The sequence below is a fragment of the Camelus bactrianus genome, chromosome 19 (assembly GCF_048773025.1).
Source record: "Camelus bactrianus isolate YW-2024 breed Bactrian camel chromosome 19, ASM4877302v1, whole genome shotgun sequence".
In the NCBI taxonomy this organism is placed as follows: Eukaryota; Metazoa; Chordata; class Mammalia; order Artiodactyla; family Camelidae; genus Camelus; species Camelus bactrianus.
Genome location: NC_133557.1, coordinates 39,449,083 through 39,470,766, shown reverse-complemented (window position 1 = coordinate 39,470,766; position 21,684 = coordinate 39,449,083). Strand labels below are relative to the sequence as shown.

Genomic DNA, 21,684 nt, shown 5'->3' with positions numbered 1-21,684 from the left:
ACCCACCACATAGTTTTTCTAGGCCAAGACTTTAAGATTTAAGGTCAAAAGGCCAAATCAAAGTGTTTAAGCAAATGTGTTCGAGAAGTCCAGGCAGTGCTGGATCAGAGAGTCAGTTACGTTAGGGTTGGGTCTCTCTCCCCAGCTCTGCACTCTGCCGCCCTCTGTGTTGGCTTCGTTTCAGGTGTCCTCCTCTTACTGGGTAAAGGTGGCCTCCAGCTAGCCTCTAATCAACCCCAGTAAAGAAGTTGTACTTCCTTCTCAAGAGCTCCAACAAAAGATCTGGAGCCGAGTTTTATTGCCTCTGATTGGCCAGTCTTGGGTCAATCACGGTTTCCAGGGACGTGCAATGCCCTGACTAGACCCAGGTTACAACTTGGGAGCTAAACGGACTGGGGAAAGGGGAGGTCAATTATGCTTGAAACTTGTGGACCTAAAGCAGAGGTGGAGGGGTTTCCCAGAAGAAAACTGGGGAACTACCAGGGGAGGAATGAATGATGGGCATTCTACCATAGTCCATGGTCAGGAAATACTATTGATTAAGGAATTGTGTCTTCATTTTCTAAGATAGACAGTAAGAGCCAAGAGAACATAATTTTATGACTCATAATATACTTTGTTATCAGTCCCCGTCTTTCCACTCTCACTTCATTATGAAAGATCAATGTGAATTTTCAGAGGAGTGTTGACACTGCTTACAGTCCCACCTGGAGCGCTGGAGGTGTGGAGAGACGCGGGAGATAAGGTGTCTCCAACGAGAGATCAATGCTAAGGATGAGAAAGGAGCACATGCAAGTTCACGTGAAGGTGAACGGAGCAAAGATAGAGAAAATGAAAATCAACGTGGTGGGAGAAGTGGTGAAACATCAGAAGGGGAAATAAAGGCAATGGAAGTGCAGCCGTGCCATGACTGGCTGTGGGGGCAGGGGTGTGTCCATGGGAAGCACACTTGTGGGAAGACGTCCCTTGCCCAATAAGAGTGGGACACGTCGAGAAAGTGAACGGTGCTGTTGGTCTAAGAGAGAGTGAGTTGGAAGGCAGCATGGAATCGGACTTTTACAAGATGCATGCTCACTTTTTAAATGTCATTCTACATTTCCAAGTTGTTTGACAGTGGGTCAAAGAACACCAAAAGTATCGCTTATGAGTGGCTTTATTTTAAATGGCAGCCCCAGGCAGAGGCAGAACTTGAGCTTCTGTTTACACTCGGAAATTCCTTGGCTTGCGTGTTAACCTTGTCTCAAGAAGCCGAGGCTTCTATACTGGCAGCCACGGGGAGCTGCTTCCCTCTTGCTGTCCAACTGGGGCTGATTTCCTTATCCACCACTGATTACATTAGGCAAAGTTGGACCTCGTCATCTGCTTGGCTTTCTAATCACTTCACCAGCTCCATGTTTTAATAATTAGTGCCCTTCAGTGCTGTTTCTGTAGGTCAAGGTTTTCTCAGGATGCATGTTAAAATAGAGATCTTAGAAATAATGTGAAGAGCCCATTTAATGGGTTTAAGACGAGGATTTTGAAATCCAGATGTCGATCTTAGGAGGCTGAATCCTGGGGTCTTACCTTTCACCTCGTTCACTGATACTGTACAGGGTCAGATGCTCAAATAATAAGTGTCAGAAGGAAAGTTTTGAAGCAGTCCAGCTCACTGACCACAAAAATCTAGTGACCTGTGAAACGTGATTAAAAACATCACGTTTCTCAATGACCAAAAGATACCTTCAGAGGATGTTATTGGTGTGCAAAGAGGATGTTTACAGGGGCAAAGAATGAAACCAAAGTCCTGAAACAAGATATAGTGATGATTTCACATTGAATCTATTCCTAGAAATTTAATTAAATGGTAATTTAAATAGAAGTCTGCATAAAATTTAATTATATGACAGTGCATATTTTCATACAATAAGTTGGGAACATTTTCCTGGTCCAAAGTTAGCTGGAGAGGCACCATGCAGTGTGTCATGACAGAAAGGGTGCCGGTTAGAGTGGCATCCGGATCTGGGTTTGAATCCCCGCTCTTCAACTTACAAGCCTGTAGACTGTGGGAAGTCCCCCGAAGCCTCATTTTTCTCATCTGTGAAATAGGAAGAATAATCCTTACTTACTGGGTTTGGGCAAGGACTAGAAGCACATAGCAGAAAAGAGCAAGCCCAAAGTCAAACATGTGAGTATGCCGTGGGCACTCAGAAATGACAGCTGTTATCACTATTGGTGTTATTAGCATTACTTCTCCCAGGTGATGGATAAGAAATCCAGAAAACAAAGTGCCTTTTTAAGTGGGCAGAATGTAGAATTGAAAACTGACTCAGTCCAGTAGAATCATATCCGGGCATGGAGGAGGTCTTGCTAGTTTCCCAGAAAAAGTATGGTCAATTTTTTTCCCCCTGCCATGTGTGTTCTTCCCCTAAGGAGATTTCTAACATTTGCTTTCCTCTGTGTAGAACATTCCTGGACATTTATCTGTTGCTGTCCTTTTGGTAATTTCTTCAACAGGGACCAGCAGAAAGAATCCTAAACACTTATGAGCTCACAGTGAAGTTGCAGCCAAGAAAAGACATAAAAAGCCTGAAAACTGGAACATACATAAACTGAGAATGTACTTGTTTGTTTGTGTCTTTTTTTTTTATAGTTTATATAACACTCTTGGTTCTTTATGTTGAAGAACTATTAATTATTACTGGCTGTTGGCCACTTTTTCATCCTCAAAGTAATAGATTTCAACTCAAAACCTCAACTCTGGTCAAAGCAGACAGTGCATTATTTAAAAAAAAAAATGGTGAGCACAAATGCAGCCATAAAATCTCATATATATTTACCTCTAAAGGTGAAAGGGCATACAGTAGTTTAGAGAAATGGCATATTTTTTTAATATCAGGCAGTCTGTAAATATTTGTAAGTGACCAAATGAATGAACAAATGAATAAGCAAATGAACAAGTGGTATTTGCCATGATTGCAAATCATTTCTCTTGAATGAAGTGTACTGCTTGCTTTCCTGGAAAAAAAAATGTTAAATTAAGATAAATCACTGTTGAAAGAGTTCTTTAGGGACTAAAAGAGCTGTGAACATGGTAATAAAACATTGCTCTCCAAAGCAGAATGTAGTAGTTACAGTTACCGGACACCTCTTAATCTCTTTCTTTTCTAGGACTGCCTGCCCTGTGCATAATTTAGGTTTAGAAATCCTCCTTTTCCTGGGCAGAGAATAGCCCCCAGAATACCACACCTGTGGTTACTTGGCAACAGCTACATGTAGCCCAGAGCAATTTCTGTTATCCTTATGAACAAAGATCTTTGGGAGGTGAAAGTTCATTTCAGGCTGGGGCTAATTAGTGGTGAATTTGTTATGGTGCTTTACAAATACTAAAAAGGAGGTGGGAATCAGAGTATGGATATAATCTTAGGGTAGTTAGACAAGATCTAAACTTCACTTGATCAGTGGGAATTTAGGTACATTTCTTACTTGGAAACCTCAGTTGCCTTATGTAAAAAGTGAGGCAAGGATGGTGTGATCTCACAGACGTCTGGATGAGGATGAAAGGAGATAACGCATAGTACCTGAGTCCTACCGTGAAGATCTCTTCCTACTCACAACACTTCTGACACCAAATGTGTAGGCTTTGTCCTTGCCTCAACCAATTTTCCAGCTCTCCAACTTCACCAGCTGGGTGTCCCACAGTTTAATTCAATTCTCATACCATCTACCTGCAGTTAGGATCAGACTCCACAGGCTAAGGCCTCAGTTCCACAAGACTACCCCCACCTTACATGCCCACTGCAGCTCCAGTCCACCCCTGCTTCTGACTGACCAGCTGAAATTAAGGAGATCCTCACAACCCTCTCCTTGGGTTTGATAATTTGCTAAAATAGTGCACAGAACCCAGGGAAAACAGTTTATTTACTATTACCAGTTTATTATAAAGGATATGAATGAAGAGGAACATGGGGAAGGTCCAGAGGGTCCCAAACACAGGAGCTTCTGTGGAGCTCGTGTGTGCCACCTCCTAGCACATGGATGTGTTCACCAGCATGGAAGCTGTCCAGGCCTCACTGTTTGGGGTTTCTGTGGAGGTCCCCTTATGTTGGCATCTCTGATTAAATCATTGGCCATTGGTGATCAACTCAATCTCTAGCCCCTCTCCCCTCCCCAGAGGTTGGGGGTGAGGATGAAAGTTTGAACCCTCTAGTCACATAGTTGCATCCTCTTGCAGTCAGCCTCCATCCTAAATCTATCTGGAATTCCACCAAGGGTCACCTCACTAGCATAAGCTCAAGTATTGTTTATCATGGATAACAAAAATTGTTCCTATCACCTCTGTCACTCAGGAAATTACTCAGGGGTTTTAGGAGGTCTGTGCCAAGAACTTGAGATGAAGACCAAATAAATATTTCTCACTATATCACAATATCACACTAAGTCATATTAAGTGTCCAATAAATGGGAAACAACTGATTGCCAAGCCAACCTTTACACATTTTGATGCCACATGTCAATGGGTATTGTTCCTAAAACTAGGTCAGCTCAGGAGGAATGCCATTTCACATCCATGGCTCTTTGAGCTAAAGGTGTGGGAGATGGGGGTGGGAGGGAGGCAGGTTGGAATGTTCTCTGCTGGCAGCGATGTCCCAAAGTGCACAGAGCAGAGGGGAGAGGGAGTGTGTAGAGAAGGGACCGTGAAGAAGAAGAAAAGGGAAGTAAGTATGGAGGGGAGGCAGGAGGAAGGGAGGACAGTGCTGTGGGGAGCAGCTTAAATTGCTGGAAGGTAGCAATACTGGGATTTCTTGGAAGGAAATCTACTGTTCTGGACTTAGAAACTAAGTGTCAGCTTCCATAAAAGAGGAAGGATTTGGACTGGGCTGGCTCAGGAAGAGCTGCCGTCTATGAAGGTAAAAGTAGACAGCAAAAGGAGGAGGGCACAAATACATTAACATGGACTCAACCTCTGGTGGGTCCTTCCCACCCACAGCTGATTGAAGGTGGGATAGACCTTTGTAACATAATATCTATGGCATCTACACAGCTCAGAGCTCCCATATATTCACCACAACTTCCCCCACACACTCTCTCTTGGGGACGTGACTCTGAGCATTTTCATGCTGACTGTTGGCCAGAGACCTCAGTTCCTCACCACATGGACCTCTCCATAAGCTGATCTGTATCCTCATAGTATGAGGATACCGGTTCATGTCCTATCTTCAGGAAGCTGGCTTCCTGCAGAGCAAGTGACCCAAGAGGATGAGAACACACTCAAGACAAGAAGTGACAGTCCTTTTATAACCTAATCTCAGAAGTGAAGTACCACCACTCCCCCTGTGTTCTGTTCATTACAAGCAAGTCCCTGCATCCAGCACACACTCAATGGGAGGCCAGTTAAGCTCCACCTCTTGAAGGGACAAGAATCTAAGAATTTGTGGGCCTGTTTTTAGAACCACCACAATCCCAAATGGCTGTCTAGCTTCCCATTCCAAGACTTCCTGCATCCCACCGGGGTCTCTGTCCTTGGATTGTTTGGGACTCCCTCAAATATTAAATCTTCTTATGGCCTAAACTTATGTGTGTTCAAAAGTCATTTCCCAGTCCATCTGAGGTCTTGGAGCCAGTGAGAAGACATCAGAGACAGGGACTTTGCTGTGTTATAGAAAGTGTTGTCTTTGGTGGACTGGAGGTGGTGGGAGGTTATCTTAATACCGGGTCAAGCCAATTCTCCTGCCACATGGGTGAACGTCCCTCCACAAAGCGAACGTTCAGATGTGTGGTTTTGTGGGCTGAGTCATCACCCACCATTTCATCAGGTTGCTCTAAAACAGGAGTCAGCACACTTCTGTAAAGGACCAGATGGGAAATATTTTGGGCTTCCCATGCTGCATATGGTCTCTGTCGTGTATTTTTCTTTGTTTTTATTACAACCTTTTAAAAAATATAAAAAACTGCTCTTAGCGTGCAGGCTGTATTGAAACAGGCCTGTGGGCTGGAGTTTGCTGACCCTGCTCCAAAATAATCACAGTCAGATGTTCATCACGTCCTTGGGAAATATTTAGATGTGCTTCTCCACATTCCCCCACCCCCGCCCCCAGCCATGATGACGGAGTCTCTTTTCCGTGTCTCTCATTTATCTTGCTTGAGGTAAAGAGCTGAGAGTCTTCTTTTCAGGTTGGATACGTTTTACATAGGATTTGTCTCGTTCCTTCAGGGAGCCAGAAACAGGTTCAAAAATTAAGTCCCTAAAATGATGAATGTGGTGCTGTCAGAAAAGAATTATGGACCGGCAGGGTTATGGTCTCTCAGAGAACTCATTTTTCGTTCGTATCCATCACGTGAGTAACAATAACGTTCTCCAAGAAGCAGAGTGAAGAATGTATAGACTTCCAGTAAGTGTTCCTTACTGCTCGCTAAATATTGGAACCACAAAGACTTTCTACGGCCATGGCGGCATTTAGGGAATTTGTGTCAGATCTGCCTTTTAATGGGGAAAAATAATCCAGTCTCACAATTTAACTTTCGTGTCTTTGCTGTTTTCTCCAACATCAGCGTGCCTCATGAACAACATTGAACATGCCAAAAAAAAAAAAAAAATCCTGTATCTTTATCAGTTACTGGAATCAAAATCCCTGGATGATAATTCTTTGGAGGGGAGAAAAAAAAGTCTACATTTTAATTTTACCAAGGTAGTAGTAAAAATGTATTACTTAGCCCACAAGTCAACGAAAGATAATGTGTTAACATGAAAATGAGATTAATGAGTTCATACAAGAAGAAGCAAAAAGAAAAAAGAAAACTAAAGGGAGAAATTAAAAGCTGTCCATCGTATTTAATGTTTTAGAGAGCCACAGATTTGTGCTGCTTTCTTATTTTACTACTGCGTCCAAACTGGTAGCACTGCAAAATTGCTGAATTGAGGTTCTGTCTGAAAACTATACATGAAAACTTGGCAAACCCTTGCAAGAGTGACAGAGTTTGTCGTAAAGAAAGCTGTTTAAGGAACCGGGTATGTGTCTCTGCTTCTTAATCACAACAACTACAATCTGAAGTCTTTGTTTACCCCTCTTCAAGGTTACCTTGTAGGATTTTTTATTAGTTGTAATTAAAACTGACCGAAATCCTAATTTAATTAGTTTTAATAGGACGGGCTTTGAAGGGTCATCTTTCATTTTGGAATGCATGATGTTTCTTTCTGTAATTATTTGTTCCTGTAAATTATTCCAATCATAAATTGAATAGCCAGTTTTGGAGAAAATTAGTCACTTGCCATTTGTTTGAATGGGTCAAATGGTGTATGCCTACATTTGAGTATTTGTCCAGACATTGTCATGTGATCAGAAGGTTTTTCATCTAATTTGATATGTTTTTTGATTGACATTTTCAGGCACAAGGCAGCCTTCATTGCAATACTGTTATTTGGGGGTTTTCTGAAGGAAACATTTACAGCACAAGTGTTAAAAACTCAAGGCCGTTTTGACACTTCTAGAAGGTACAAATCTTCTGGGATAAAATAGGGAAATTGGTTCCACCAAGTCCAGAATCATCTGACATTTGTAATGCAAACTGGGAGATGTAGTGCAATTCATTCTCATAAGCAAACTGCCAGGAAGATAGAAAGTCCTAAAAACCTTTCTCAAGCTGTTGTTGGGAGTGTGTTCTCCTGTGATCCTCCCAGGGGGCAGTATTCCATCATCCCTCTCCCATCAAGCTGTTTCCGCCTGGTGCTCCCTGCTGCAGCCACAGCCTCCTATGAGGTTGCATTTGTTTACGTGGGAGGAGGCGTCCATATTAAATGACCGTCCCTAGAACCCATGGGAGGGAAGACACCAGTGGCTGCTAGGCAGACCGATTCCCATTTTGAATGCATGCAATCACTTCCAGAGGTTTCTATCCTCATTTTTCAGAAGGCTGTCCGATGTATGTTTTTACCAAACATATTTCTGTGGAGAGGAGACAGCTGGAATTCCTTTAGAATTATCCCAAAAAGGGCATTAGATAAGGGCAGACTTCTGCAAATTGACCACTTTGGCAGAAAGAACAAAGCACATGCCAGATCACTGTGCAGCTAGACGTTCATGTGCCCTTTTATGTCTGTAGCATCGTACATACTGGCAACGCTTCATTGTCTGTGGCTTACTCCGCCACCAGGAGAGAAGAAACGCATGTTCCTATTTGTCTTTTGATGTGGCTTCTGATACTTACGTTGACTTGCCTGAAATCACATCAGCCACTCTGGACGGTTTTTGCCTAGTCCTTGAGGCTGCTGACTAATTATTTCAGGGGGCTGTTAAGAACCACCTCAAGGAAATGATCCATTTCCAACTGGTACTGCCCTGGCACAGGGGAGCTAGAGATACCATTTGGAAGAGAATGTACAGGGAAAAAAATACATAGAATTTTATTTGTTCAAAGTAAAGTAAGACCCCAATAACTCTTTTTGGAATATGCTTAATAGTAATTTGGGGGTATTTAAGTTCAAGACCAGGAGGCCTTGATGCTCAGTGTAGTGATTATCGCACTAGTGTTATACTTAGGAATACTAGATAATTAGAGTGTTTTCCATAGACTTGGGAGCAGTGATGGGTTAATTACTGATAAAAGTAATTTACACCAAATTGAAAATGACAGCTGATGCCTTTTTAAAGCATGGTTTGATGGAAAAGAAAACAGGAAGATATTGGACACATGTAGGAAAAGGAGAAATTACCATCGGTCTGGAATCCACAGAATATATGCAGAAATGAGATAAAGGAGGCTCGAGTTCCCCCTTTGCTTAGGCTGGCCTGGAGGGCTTGCAGGAGGATGTGCTCCTATTTGTGACGTAAAAGGAACAGATAGTAGAAGCAACTATTTCAGAACATCAGTCCAAACATACAACCCAGGTAAGATCACAAGAGAAAAACAAAGAAACAAAACATAAAGCTAACCAGGAATTTCAGCACGTAGCATAACTATATTAAAAAAATTACTGCTTTTTTAAAAAGTATTATACACATTGTCTGCATATTATTTTAGAAGGATTTCTACCGGGCTATTTTGTCTCTCCATCTCCTTGGCTTCCCTTCCTTTCTACTGGAACATCTCTACTGCATACCTCATGGGCACCTTAAACCAACACATCCCTTTCTCCCCAGGCTCAGTATAGCTCCCCAGTCTCCGGTTTTCCCAGGCCAGATGCTTGGGTGAGACTCCAGGAAGCATTATAGCAGGTGATTCAAAGATTTTGCTTGGAAGCAGATGACTAAGGCTCAAATCCTGTTTCCACTCCCTAGCTATAGGACCTTTAGAAGAGCTATTTAAACTCTCCAAACACGACTTCTTCACCTGTAAAACAATTTTTATCACATCTGTACAGCAAGTGGTTATGAGTGTTGCTGGGGTGATTTAGAGCTCTTACCACAGAGGCTCGAACCACTCTTCACCCTTCACACCTCTGACTACTCACCAAAGCCAGTCGGCTTTGCCCTTGAATATCTCCTCCATCCACCCCGTTCTCCCTCTTCACCTCCCACCCCTTTATCTCAGACTTCCATCATCTCTTGTCAGGAGAATTTCAGTCCATTCCACGTGGGTCATTTATCTGTGCCTCCGGCCCCCATCAGGACATGCCCCACAAAGCAGGCATGTGAGAGAGAAGCCTTCCATGGCTCCCTACTGCCCTCCATGGAAGCATCTCCCTCCTTAGCAAAAGGTACAAAGCCCTTGGTAACATGGTGGCTCATCCTTCATCTGGCTTCTCCCCGTGCTCCATCCCCCTCGCCATCAGTACTCCAGCAGGGCTAAACCACTGTGACCCCCAGACACACATGCTCATTCTCACATTGAGGCCCTGTTCCCCAGCCTTTGAAACATCCCCCCTCCCTTTAGTTCATCCCACTCCGTTTGCCTGGATACCTCTCATTTAGGCCCCGCTCGTGGCCCTCAGCATCTGCACTCCAGCCGCATGGGGCACCCCCCAGTCTTCAAAGATGCCACTGTCTCTCTGACATAAGCACCTTTGGACATGCTCATCAGTCCGACTGAAACACATCCATCTTTTCCTTTTTGCCTTATTAATTTCTACTGATTAATTTCACATAATAAATGTCTTAACTTGTCAGCTCAAATACCCTTTCCACAGGGAAGCCCCCACCTCTGATGACCTTCTTAGAGACCTCCTTGTAACTATACTTCCCTCCACCAGGACTTATGATTGAGGACACTATGTTTGTGTAATTATTCAGTTTAAAAGTGTCTTAGGTCAGGTTCCCTAGAAGCCCACCCGAAGACGAGGATTCAAGGGCAAGCAGTTGATCTGGGGAGTGATTCCAGGAAGCATCAGGAGGGACGTAGGCAAGTGAGACAGGGAAGGGAAGGAGACAAGTACAGGGCTGGGTCCTGCAGGAGAACTCGGAGAGACGAGGTGGGATGACTCCAGGTTGTCCCACTCAGGGGCACGAGGCAGGGGTTAATCACCTGCTTCTATCCATCATTGGTTGAAGGCTGCTTCTGAACTGGCTGCACAGGGCAAGGATCCTGCTGAGACTGGATAAAGCCCTCTGGCAGAGTGCCCCCGGTGTTCACTAGGAGAAGCCACAGCCACAAGAGTGTGCAGAGATCAGAGGTGGATGCCAAGGGACGACAGTGAGGATTTGACGGCTTCAGCTACAGTCTGTCTGCCCCACTTGGGCTCCTCTCCATGGCTCTTTCCTTCACTAGTTACCTCTAGAGTAGCACCAGCCAAGAGAAACAGAACTTGAGTCACAAATGTGTATGTAATTTTTATTTTTTTTTAATTTTGAGAAAGTTTTTTTTAATTTTCAGAAGCAATCTTTTTAAAAAAAAAAAGTAAGGAGAAACAGGCAACATTAATTTTAACTCTATATTTTATTGATCCCAATATACCCAAAGTAGTGTGCTTTTGACAATGCAATCAATACAAAAATTGTTAATGAGATATTTTATGTTTTGTGTGCTGTGAGGAGAGAGGAATCTCAAGTTTTTTCTCCCCAGTGTGGAGACAAATCTCTAAATTTTGTAGGGAGAAATGTAGGGATTCCTCTCAACCATGGTGAGAAGAAACTCTAACTTTCTCTCTGCGTAGGGTAGAGAAAATGGTCTGGTTTCCCCTCTACTTGGAGGAATCTAAGCCTCTCTACCTTGCATAGAGGGGAATCTCAAGAGATTTCTACTTAAGTTAGAGGAATCTCCAAATTTACCTCTGTCCTGAGTAGAGAAGAATAGTGACGGTCCCCTCCTGAAGACTGCTGAGATCTAGTTGTCATTTACAGCACATCTCTGCTCGGACACATCCCATTTTGTGTCATTAATTAGCTTAACAGCCATTAAGTAAATATTTGGTTAATACCATTACTAGAATTCTGCCATTTTTAAAGTGAGATAAAATATATATATAAGGCACTGTTGCTTTTATCGTTGGTAGTAAACTTAGGAGTGATCATCAAATTTTATCCTCTGTAGGATTATTTTTGAGTGAAGGCACATTTATAAAAAGTTCATGTTGAGTTATGGAAAACCCATGCATTGCTTTCACCCTAAAGCTCAAAATTCCAAATCAGCATCTTAAAATTTTTATCTTTACCTCTTAAAATAGTATGTTTCAACACTGAAGGAGCAACTATTTTAAAGGAGGAAAAGAATAAAAACATGAAAATGAAAGTTTTTACTTCCCACAGCAATGTGGACCTCATGCAACTTCAAATGTACATGTATTTATACTGCGACCTCCCCAAGGGACACTTGCACTCAGCTCATGTACATCTTCGATCAGTGATTTCCCCAGAAGCAATGGGGACAAAGCAGAGAATGGAAGCACTTATTCAGATATTTCCCACTTAATTCAGCTCAAATACCCAACATTTACTCAGATCTATGTATATGAGATAAAATTTTACATTTCTCTCTGGATAATTGTCTCTAGATTCAATTTCACCTTGTGCAGGCAGGTGCATCTCAGGAAACCATCCCACCCATCTTTCTTTTGTCAACTCCCAAAGGGAAAGTCTTTTGTTTTTCGAATAACCTAATTTATTCCCTTTCCACCATCTTGAACTTTGTAGGTGCTCAACAAACATTAATTCACGATACAGAATTCATAGAATGATTCTTCTATTCAAAGACCATCTTTATATACTTTATATTCTTCAATAACAGCAAAAAAAGCAAAACAGTGTTTTGTCTCGCCAGTTCTGTATTTAACATCTGCACAGAGCTCAATGTGTGCCTGTTTTAAACAAAATGTGTAGGCACACCAGTTATCTTAATTCAGAAACTTATAAATGACAATACAGGGAAATGTGACTTTTGGAAGCAAATGTAACCTGAGGGCTTAAAGTTAACCAAGAAGTGCAATTGTTGTTGTGTTTGAGAGAGAGAGTGAAAGAATCCCACTGTCATGCTAAGCTTCATTGTGGTCATAATTTTCCCAGTTATGATGTAGACACCAGGTGATTCATACCTGAAAACCTGTGTAATTTATAGCCAGAAGCACCAGCCTAAATCGATTTCTAACCCCAGTTGTACCACGAATTTATTGGAAGATTATGGGAAAGTTGCTTAATTCCCATTTGTTGGTTTCCTATTCTTAAAAAAAAAAAGCCACATTAATATGTTTCTTATTATTGTCATTCCTTCATAGTTAATGATTGTGCTTTGTGTCTCTGTGAGGCATTGCAACTTCCCCAGGGAAGACTGTTCTGATGAATAGTGTTTGTAAAGTACTTGGAAATCCTTGGATTAAAAACTAACCGTATCGGAGTAAAAGTATTTGTATTAACATGCCATCTGGGAGAACCATATGTTATCTATTAAGAGGGTGTGTGTGATATTGAAAATAGCTCTCTGGCGCATTTCCTCGTGCTATTTTTATACCAGGGTATGCCATGGAAAGCTTTGGCATGCCAGGGTCATACCTGCGTTGTGGAAATGCGGTCAAGTTCAGTCCTTTAGCAGGTATTTGTTGATTTCTTATTGCACACCCGGCACTCTCCTTATCGTCATACAAAATATGTGGAAGGGACAGTTGCGTGCTGTAGTCTCATGGGCTTCCTTGCTTTGAACATGTGCCACATTGAGGTCTCCCTTAACATCACATATGCTTTAAAAAGTAACAGGCTTAATTATCTCCTCTTCCCTCTATGGGCACAAATGTGCTGTTTGGGAACACTCTCAGAGAGAGAGAGAGGACCAAGATGGTGGTCTTCTCTGTCCTGCAATTGAGACCAGCCATGGGTCTTACACATGCTCTGTGAATGGGGCTTGGTGGTAGTCCTACTTCAGTTCACTTCTAGCAGAACTAGCCCTGGGGGCCAGGAGAGCGCTGCTCAGTGTTTCCCAAAACGGGCTATATGCCCCACCCCCTTCCAAGCCATTAGCCTGGTTAACTATCTTGTAACAAGTTCCATCCAAATGCCACTTCCACGGGCCTGGGGAAGGGATTCCTTCTCTAAGGTAACTTCTCCAGTGAGGAGACAAATGGCACAAGGTGTAATGTAACGAGCTCCCTGGCTCTGTGTCTGGGCCACCTTCCTTGGAACATTCTGCCCACACGATGTATGAACCTCATATTTCACAAGTAACCTGGTGATCTTGGAATTAGCAAATTATTTTTCCCTTTTTCCCTGACTAATTTGTGAACTAGCCATGCAAGGCCAGGTAAGGGATGAACATAGTTCATTAATTCACAAATATTTATTGAGAATCTGCTGGGGGTTCATTTGAGGTTCTTAGGACATCAGGCAATGAAGCAAATCCTTGCCTTGCTGGAGCTGACACTCAATTAGGGACAGATATGCATAAGCAATGAACATTACACCTACCTAAGTTACATATCAGAGGATGGTAGATGATTGAAAGAGACAAAAATAAAATATAGATCAGGATGAGGCTGGAGTGGGTGGAGGTGGGGAGACATTACAATTTTAAGTGGGGCGTTCAGCATGGATTGAAAAGGGGATGTTTGAGCAAAGACTTGAAGGACCTAGGGGAAAGCACTCCAGGGAGCAGGGCAGGCAGCACAAAGACCTGAGGACAAGGCATCCTTGTGAGCTGTTCCTCCAGCATGGAGACCACTGGGAGGAGATTAGAAAGAAGTCAGGACAGGGGAACGACTGGATCCCCCGCCCAGGGCATCTCGCTGCCTCTGATCATTTTGGGGCATGTGAGCGGAGCATGTATGTTCTGATTTACATTTTAAAGAAGACTGCCTGACTTCTTGGTTGAGAATAAGAACCACTGCCCCAACCCCAGGAGAAGGGGACTGGAGGCTGGACCAGGGTGGTGGTGAAGGCAGACGCACTCTGACTACTGATGCTCCCTACATGTCGCCATGTGTGATTTTAGGAACCATTCTTTGTGATCAAAGAGACGTGACCTTTTCAAACTAGTCTACAATTTCATGAGGTTCAAGCAGAGGCTCAGATAGACACCATAACTTTCCCACATCGAGAACTCAAATATGGTTTGAACAACAAAAATTATTGCTTAGGGGAGATGAAGCTTCCTTCTTAATTCCTTGATAAGTGTCCATGGAGCCCCTAATGGACTGCAGGCCCAGTGCAGTGTGCTGAGGACACCGCAGGAATGCGGGGACATCTTTCTCAGCAGAGGGCTTATAATTTAGCTCTCCAGGGTCAGAAGACGCCACAGGGATCTGCAAGGCAAGAGAGACCTCGGGCTTGGGCATAGTCTGAAATTTAAGACTGAGCTCTGCCTCTCATTGTGGGGCTTCAGGGAAGTTATCTGACCTGCCACAACCTTGAAATCTTCATCTGTGAAAATGTAGATAAAAGTCTGACTCAGTAGGACCATCGAGGAATGAATGGTAATGGGGACAAGGTGCTAAGGGTGTATGTACCTGGTGCCTGGGAGGCACCTCGGAAGCAGCAGCGGCCGCTCCTGGCAGAGGGTGGCTGCCCAGCTGTTCATGTCTTTTATCTGCACTGGAAGACACACATAAGTCTCTTCATTAATGAGGCAGCCAACTCAAGAACTTTCTTTTCTAAGATAAATCTACTAAGATAGATGAATCGGCTGATGACACGTACAGAACAAAATGTTTAAATGTTTGGGACTGACCTTCCCTTCTTTTATTTTTCCCTTTCTTCCTTCCTAAAACTGTTAAGCAGGGCTGAGCAAAGTAGGCATTCCCAATGAAGGGGGAGTGGTGAAGTGGCAACCTGCCCCCCACCGCCCACAGAGCACAGGCAAGGTGAAGAGAGCGTCTCAGTCACAGACTGAGGGAGACCACAGGTTTAACAGCTCCACGCAGTGTGCGAGCCTGGATTGCTATGAAAGTTGTTCTTAGTAAACTGGCAGAACTTGACTGTGGTCTGTGGCTTATATGGCAGGAATGTCATCAGTGCTAATCTCCTGGTCTTGATGGTTGCATTGCGGTCATGGGGGGGGGGGGGAAGTCTTTGCAGAAAATACATACTGAAGTATCCAGGGCTGACTGGGTTGTTCAGGGAGTGATTATACACCCAGCTTGCTCTCAGATGGTTCAGGGGGGAGAAGTTTCTTGCACTCATAACTTTCCACTGTTTAAAATTATTTCAAAATAAAAATATCTTTAGTAGTAAAAAAGTTTAGAGTTGTAGCTCTGCATTCATCTGGCTTGAGTCTTAGAAGAGCTAGTTCCTCAGTGTTCTTAGTGTTCTACATTCATTTCTATGAGATGAGAGCTTAAGTCTTCAGCTATTCTTACATTAGGTATCATCTTCCCGTATCGTGTATACTGACCCTTATTTTCACTCTCTTACCCAGCTGGCAAATGTTATTTACATTTCCAGAGAGGCACTAGCGAGCTCTGGTACCGGCTGACTGGGCTGAAACCCTCTGGGTATCACTTCTAGCTGTGGGATCGCAGGCAAATTACTTAACATCTCTGCGTCTTAGTTTCTCCATCCATGAAATGTGGATAATAATAATATGTACCTCATTGGGTTGTTATGAGAATTAAATTTGATAATCTATGCAGAGCACTTAGATACTGAGCAAAACATAGTCAGTATTCAATAAATGTTAGCTAACATTAACTAGTATTACCCTACTGCACAGATAGCCCCATTAAATGAACCATAAGCATCATTGATGGCAGTACATACTCTTAAAAAGCATTCCTTTTATAAGTTAAATTAATTTTTTGAGTGTATGTCTTCTAGAGAGCTTGGGAATATATAAGAGGAGAATATAGCTGGGTGGCAAGAAACAGAATTAAAGACTGTATTTCTTATAAATAAAAGAGTGCTGAGTTAAAAAAAAATAACTTTGAGTCTTCCTGACCTGGAAAAAGTAATATGCCATTTGTATCAATCAGCTATTGTCACAATAATACCGTGTAACAAATCACCCCATAATGCAGAGCCTTGGAACGAAAAGGTTTATTCTCATGCTCACAGGCTTACAAGCAGACTGTGGTTCAGCGGATGTAGGCTGGGCTCAGCAAGACAGTTTTGTTTTAAGCTGTGAGTTGCCTGGGCTTGGCTCAAGGCTGTGACTTGGGTCAAGTCTGCTCCAGGTATCTCTCATCTTTTTTAAACCAGCAGCTGCAGAGACATCTTTGGTCTCTGCAAATGTCAGAAGCGCAAGCACCAAGTCCACTTATGCAACATGTTCAAGCTCTTTGCTCCTATTGTGTTCACAACATTTCATTGGCCAAAGCACATCACTTGGTCAAGTCCAACATCAATGGAAGAACACTGAGATATATAAGCCATTACAGGGAACTGAAGAATTGGGACCAATAACCAAACCACTGTATTTGAATTGCCTGTGCTTTGTCCATGTCCAGAAGTCTTGGTCCTTTATAAGAAAAGCTAATAGTACACCAGCAGCCAATACATGGCAGGTGGTTTCCCAGGGAGCAAGGATGGATTTGCCTGATTTTCCTCCCCTTTCTCTCTCATTCCCATGCATAGCTCACAAAGGAATGAAAATTTCAGGATAGCCGAAATTTATAGCCATGACATTGAGGTTTTGGCCTTATATAAAACTCTTCCATGTAGATTTAAACATGGACTGAATCTTCACCATCGTCCAATCAATGGAGCATCCCTTCCACTTACAGAAAGTCACTTTATTATTTTTTTAATTTTCTGTTTTTATTTTTATTTTTATTTCTGTAAAACTCTGGAAATATCCTTGCGTATAGTATGAGCTCAATAAATATAGGTTAAAAAAAAAAAGATGGAGGGCAGGGTCCTAATATTGGAGAAACAAAAATGATTCAACCATTGGAATTCTCCCAGATCACTGTACTTTTTGCCATAGGAAGGTAGTATTATGTGACAGTCAGCATGAATGATACGGAAATTTATTATCTGAAGTAAATATGGGCTCCTGTAGGTATATTAACTGAGAGAATTTAGCTTCTGTGTGACACTTTTTAAGCTCACAAAATAACCAGGCACTTCCCTGTATTTCTTCACATTTATTGTAAGCCTTTTAAATCCCTTCTAAAAACCACAAGTTTACATTCCCCGCTCTACTTAACTTTTTATCGTTTCTGTGCTTCCTGTGAAGATAGCTAGACAAAAAAGGCTGATAAAAAGAAAGACTGTCCTTATCAAATACTTACAGGTAACTACATCACGGGATTTTTGTCTTTCCCACCAGAGGAAGCCCACTATTTCACCAAGAACACACCCATTTGCGGGGGGAGGGGATGGCTCTGTGGTAGAGTGCCTGCCTAGCATGCGGAAGTTCCTGGGTTCAATCCGCAGTACCTCCACTTAAAAAATAAATAAATAAATAAACCTAATTACCTTCTTCTCTAAGAAATTAAAGAAGAGGAACTCACCCATTTGAGGCATTTTAAACAGATGAATAAGTTATTAAGCCAGCCAAACTATCCTTCTAAAAGAGTGAAATGAATGCTAATCTAATTGCTGGAGAATGCATAAGCTGGGCTTTCAAAGCAAGACTTCTACACTGGTTCCCCCTGCTGGATTCGAGGATGCACTGTCTTTGGAAATTGATGAAGGCAATATACCTGAACCTTTTCATTTGAGGGCCTGTTACTCAAATGGCAAATCCAGCATTCTTCTGGGATGCATTTACTCCGTGATAAACATGCCAAGCGTTTCTTGAATGTGCTTCCCAAGGGCAGAAATACTGCAAGGAGAACACAGCACAACCAAGATTCAAAGTGGGAGAGAGACCGTGCCACTCGAGTGTTAGGGACCAGGATGGCAGGCACGTGGGTTAAGGGCAAAAACTCGGCAGCAGTAGATCAGGTAAAGAGCCTGACTGGTGGTTATTATTGTAAAGCTGCATTTGGTCTGATCATGAATTTCCTTTTCATGTATTTAGAACGGCTGGAACCAATTCCTCCCCTTCCTGGGACTTCATTGTTCTTTCTCTTTCCCTTCTTACCTTCCCCTCTTCACAAGAAAGCTTTTTACCCCGACTCTGTAGGAGATATGGTAACTAAACTAATTTTAAAAGCAGCCTGTCACTGAAGACTTTAAGCCTACTGTGAAATTTGTGTTAAAAGGTCTGTCTATGGGAGGGACAGGAAAGCCGGCAGATTTTTCCTGCTTGGGTCTGAATGCATTTGGTAGGAGGAGGAGGGAAGTACTGACTTATGTTTTTGACACGTGCTCCTGCACCAACTTGGCTTGTTAAGGGAGCAGGAGCTGTAATGATGGCTATTTGCTGCCGACGGCCAAAGCCAGTACCTTCACATCCTCTGCGAGCCTGAGCAGAGAAAGTGCCAGACTGTCATGCGGTCCTTCCTTGTCAATTACGCCACTGAGAACTTTGGATTTAGGGAGCTGCTGAGCCACTCCAGATTGTTATATTAAAAGTTATTCTGTGTCCCCCATGACACATGGCACAGAGGTGGGCAAAGGGAACTGGATACACATACTTACATGTTGGCTCGTTATAGCATCCCTCCCAGTCCGGGTACCACTGTTGCTGACTGATGACTGATTGATTTTTGCCTTTCTATTATAAGCTTTTTCTTTCATTCAGGTGAATTCTAAATGTTTCCCCGTCTGCACCTCCCTTCAGTAGGTTGTTTTTCAGAGCTTCGTGGTGGAAGGTGTCCCTGTTTTCCCTATTGCTTCTGAGGTCTCTGTTTCAGCCGCACTGGCTGCATCCTCCTCTGGGGAGGTTTCCCCAGCCTCTCGCCTCTGGATTAAGAGCTGGTAGTGGTAGCAGACGGCGGGTCAGAGCACTCAAGCACAACAAGGTTAAGTGGTCTGAGCTGGTCTGAGAGTCAGGACTTTGCAAAGGGCTCAGCCGGGGTGGGAACGGTATAGCTCAGTGGTAGAGCGCATGCTCAGCACCCAGAAGGTCCTGGGTTCAATCCCCCGTAACTCCTCCAAGTGGAAGTCAATGAAGAAACTAATCACCTCCCCCTCAGAAGACAAGCAACACAAGCAAAGGGTCCAGCCGGGTGATTCTTCTGCTCCTTGTGGCCTTGGCTGAGGTCGTCAGTTGGCTGGGGCTGGGCTGGCAGCGGGGCCGGGTTGGAAGGTGCCAGAAGGCTTCAGCCACATGCCTGGTCCTCTGTGCTTCTCCCTCCATGGGCCTCTCTCCGTTTGGGAGGCTAGTCTGAGTGTCTCTCTAGCATGGTGGCTGGCTTCCCAGAGGGAAAAAAAGTGGAAGCTGCCGGTCCTCTGAGGCCTTGGCTTGGAAGGCCCAGAACATCACTTCCACATTTCACTGGTCTAAACAAGTCACAGAACCAGGCTGAATTTAAGGAACAGGGAAATAGATTCTCCTTCTTGAGAAAAAAGATCTCTGGCCATCTTTAACCCATAATAATATATGCCAGTAACTTCTGCTTCTCTGTTTTCTGTACTTTACTGCGTGTTTTATATTTTGTTCCTGTGTCTTTATATAAATGTATGATTTAAAAAATTTTTTTTCCAAACAAAAAGAGGTTTGGAAACCTTGCCAGCAATGAGTTATAAAAGTATGCCTTTATTTGCCTTTGAAAAGTTTATTTTTTTCCTACATATAAATCCTCAGATGTATATTATACATTTAAAGCCAAAGGAAAATTTTAGCTAGTTTCTAGTATATAGCCACCATTGCACCTGCCCTGTTATTTATTTTTCAAGGAGTTATGGATTGTGGCATAAACTTGACCAGCATCATCTGTTTAAGGCAAACTATTTCCTAGCATAGGTATGCTAGACTGTCCTGTATATAATGTAAGCAAATATGTAAAAAAATAAGTAAAAATTGTAAAAAGAAAATTCAATAAAAATAGATTTTTTTTGCAACCTATGTCACATAGGAAGACAAAGGGCTGAGGAAGGTAATCAACCAAGCTTCCTTACACTGTGCATCTTGCTTGAGTCGAGGGAAAGCAGGTTGGGGGTAAAATCTGTATTGCATTTTGGGAAATGCTATGTAAGAGAGAGCTGTTCCGAGAACTGCTGAGTGAATTTTGTTTACTGCAGTTCAACATCCCACCAGGCAAATCACATGAGAAGGGGCGAGGATAAATGCACCTATTTACGTAGGTGATTTGTCTGTTTCATGCCTCTGATTCTTCTCTCAGCCTTGCTTTATGGGGAGTCATGCTACATTGGTTGCAATTAATTTCAGTGCTGCATATTAGCCATAAAGAGATATTTCACACATTGACTTGATGTATTTTTTTTTTCCCTCTGTGGTTTTCTTGAAAGATGAGAACGGTCCAGAGGAAAAGCAAAGCATGGACGAGATGGAAGGGCAGAGCCAAGAAGCAGGTGGGCTCAGATTTCTTTTGAGGGGTCTCCTAGGCCTCATCCACAGAGGTGAACAGTGGCTTTACTTGGTGCTCTGTTCTGAAAAATGTGTGTGCCTTTTCACCAGGTTAAGGTCCGTGTTCATTCAGGTCTCCCTCAGGAAGGCACCAACTCCGTTCATGACGAGTGTCAGGGCCTCAGTCAGTGGGTACCCTCTCTTGTCTAATCACCAGGTCCACTTTCTCCCCCATGATGGCAGTTTGCTTAGCGATGCCCTACGCTGGAGGGGCAGAGCTTGGAAGTACCAAGTCAGAGGTGGCTGGCTTAGGGCAGGTTAAATCCAGCAGATTTAGTCTGGGAGGAAAAGTGAAATAGAAAAAAAAACATGTAAAGGAAATATATCAGAGGCTTTCCTTCCACTACGAATGGAGTGTCCTGTACTGTTTTGCTTTAAATTTTGAAGATCTGTGCTCCTGGTCATTTCTGTGTATGTTGTAGATGATGATGAATGTGACCGGGCCTGACTGCCTCACACACAGAGCTCAGTGAGACCCGAAGCCTTCCTGACGCCACCTCTGCCCACTGGGGAACAGGGGGGACAACGGAACACTTAGAGATCCTCTACTGTGGATTATAAATGGAACATTTTTTAATAAAATAGCACTTAAGGAAAGAGATTGTCATCGCCTTAGATTTATCTCCTCTTCCCCCTCCTTTTTGTAGTCAGGCAAGCTCTCCTTTAAAAAAAAGATTCTCACAGTTTTGCAGTTATCAAGACAACCAACAAAATAAAAATATCCCTCTTCCATGTATTTTCCAAGCCACTCTCCCAGTTCTAATGAGCCACCTGGATGGGGCATTTTTAAAAATTGTGGGCTCTGCTAACGTACCAGGCACGTCCTAGGCCGTGCGCTGAACTGTTGGAAATAAACCAGGTAGTGTGATAGGTTTTCGCTGAAAACTTCCTACATTAACCTTGGAGCTTTTGCTGGAGAACTGAATGCTTTTATTATTAACT

General features: G+C 43.0%; 1 protein-coding gene across 3 annotated transcripts in view; it reads left to right on the top strand.

The window, feature by feature from the left end:
* Positions 1-21,684, top strand: part of MACROD2 (mono-ADP ribosylhydrolase 2) — a 1,883,327-nt gene that overhangs the window by 1,754,535 nt on the left and 107,108 nt on the right. For 2 of the 3 annotated variants that reach the window (XM_074347852.1, XM_074347851.1), the window contains exon 12: positions 20,625-20,687. The exons of the other annotated variant lie outside the window; for it this stretch is intronic. In XM_074347852.1, the coding sequence (XP_074203953.1) occupies positions 20,625-20,687 (63 nt within the window). The remainder of the gene's footprint in view (positions 1-20,624; positions 20,688-21,684) is intronic. 3 annotated transcript variants of the gene reach the window in all.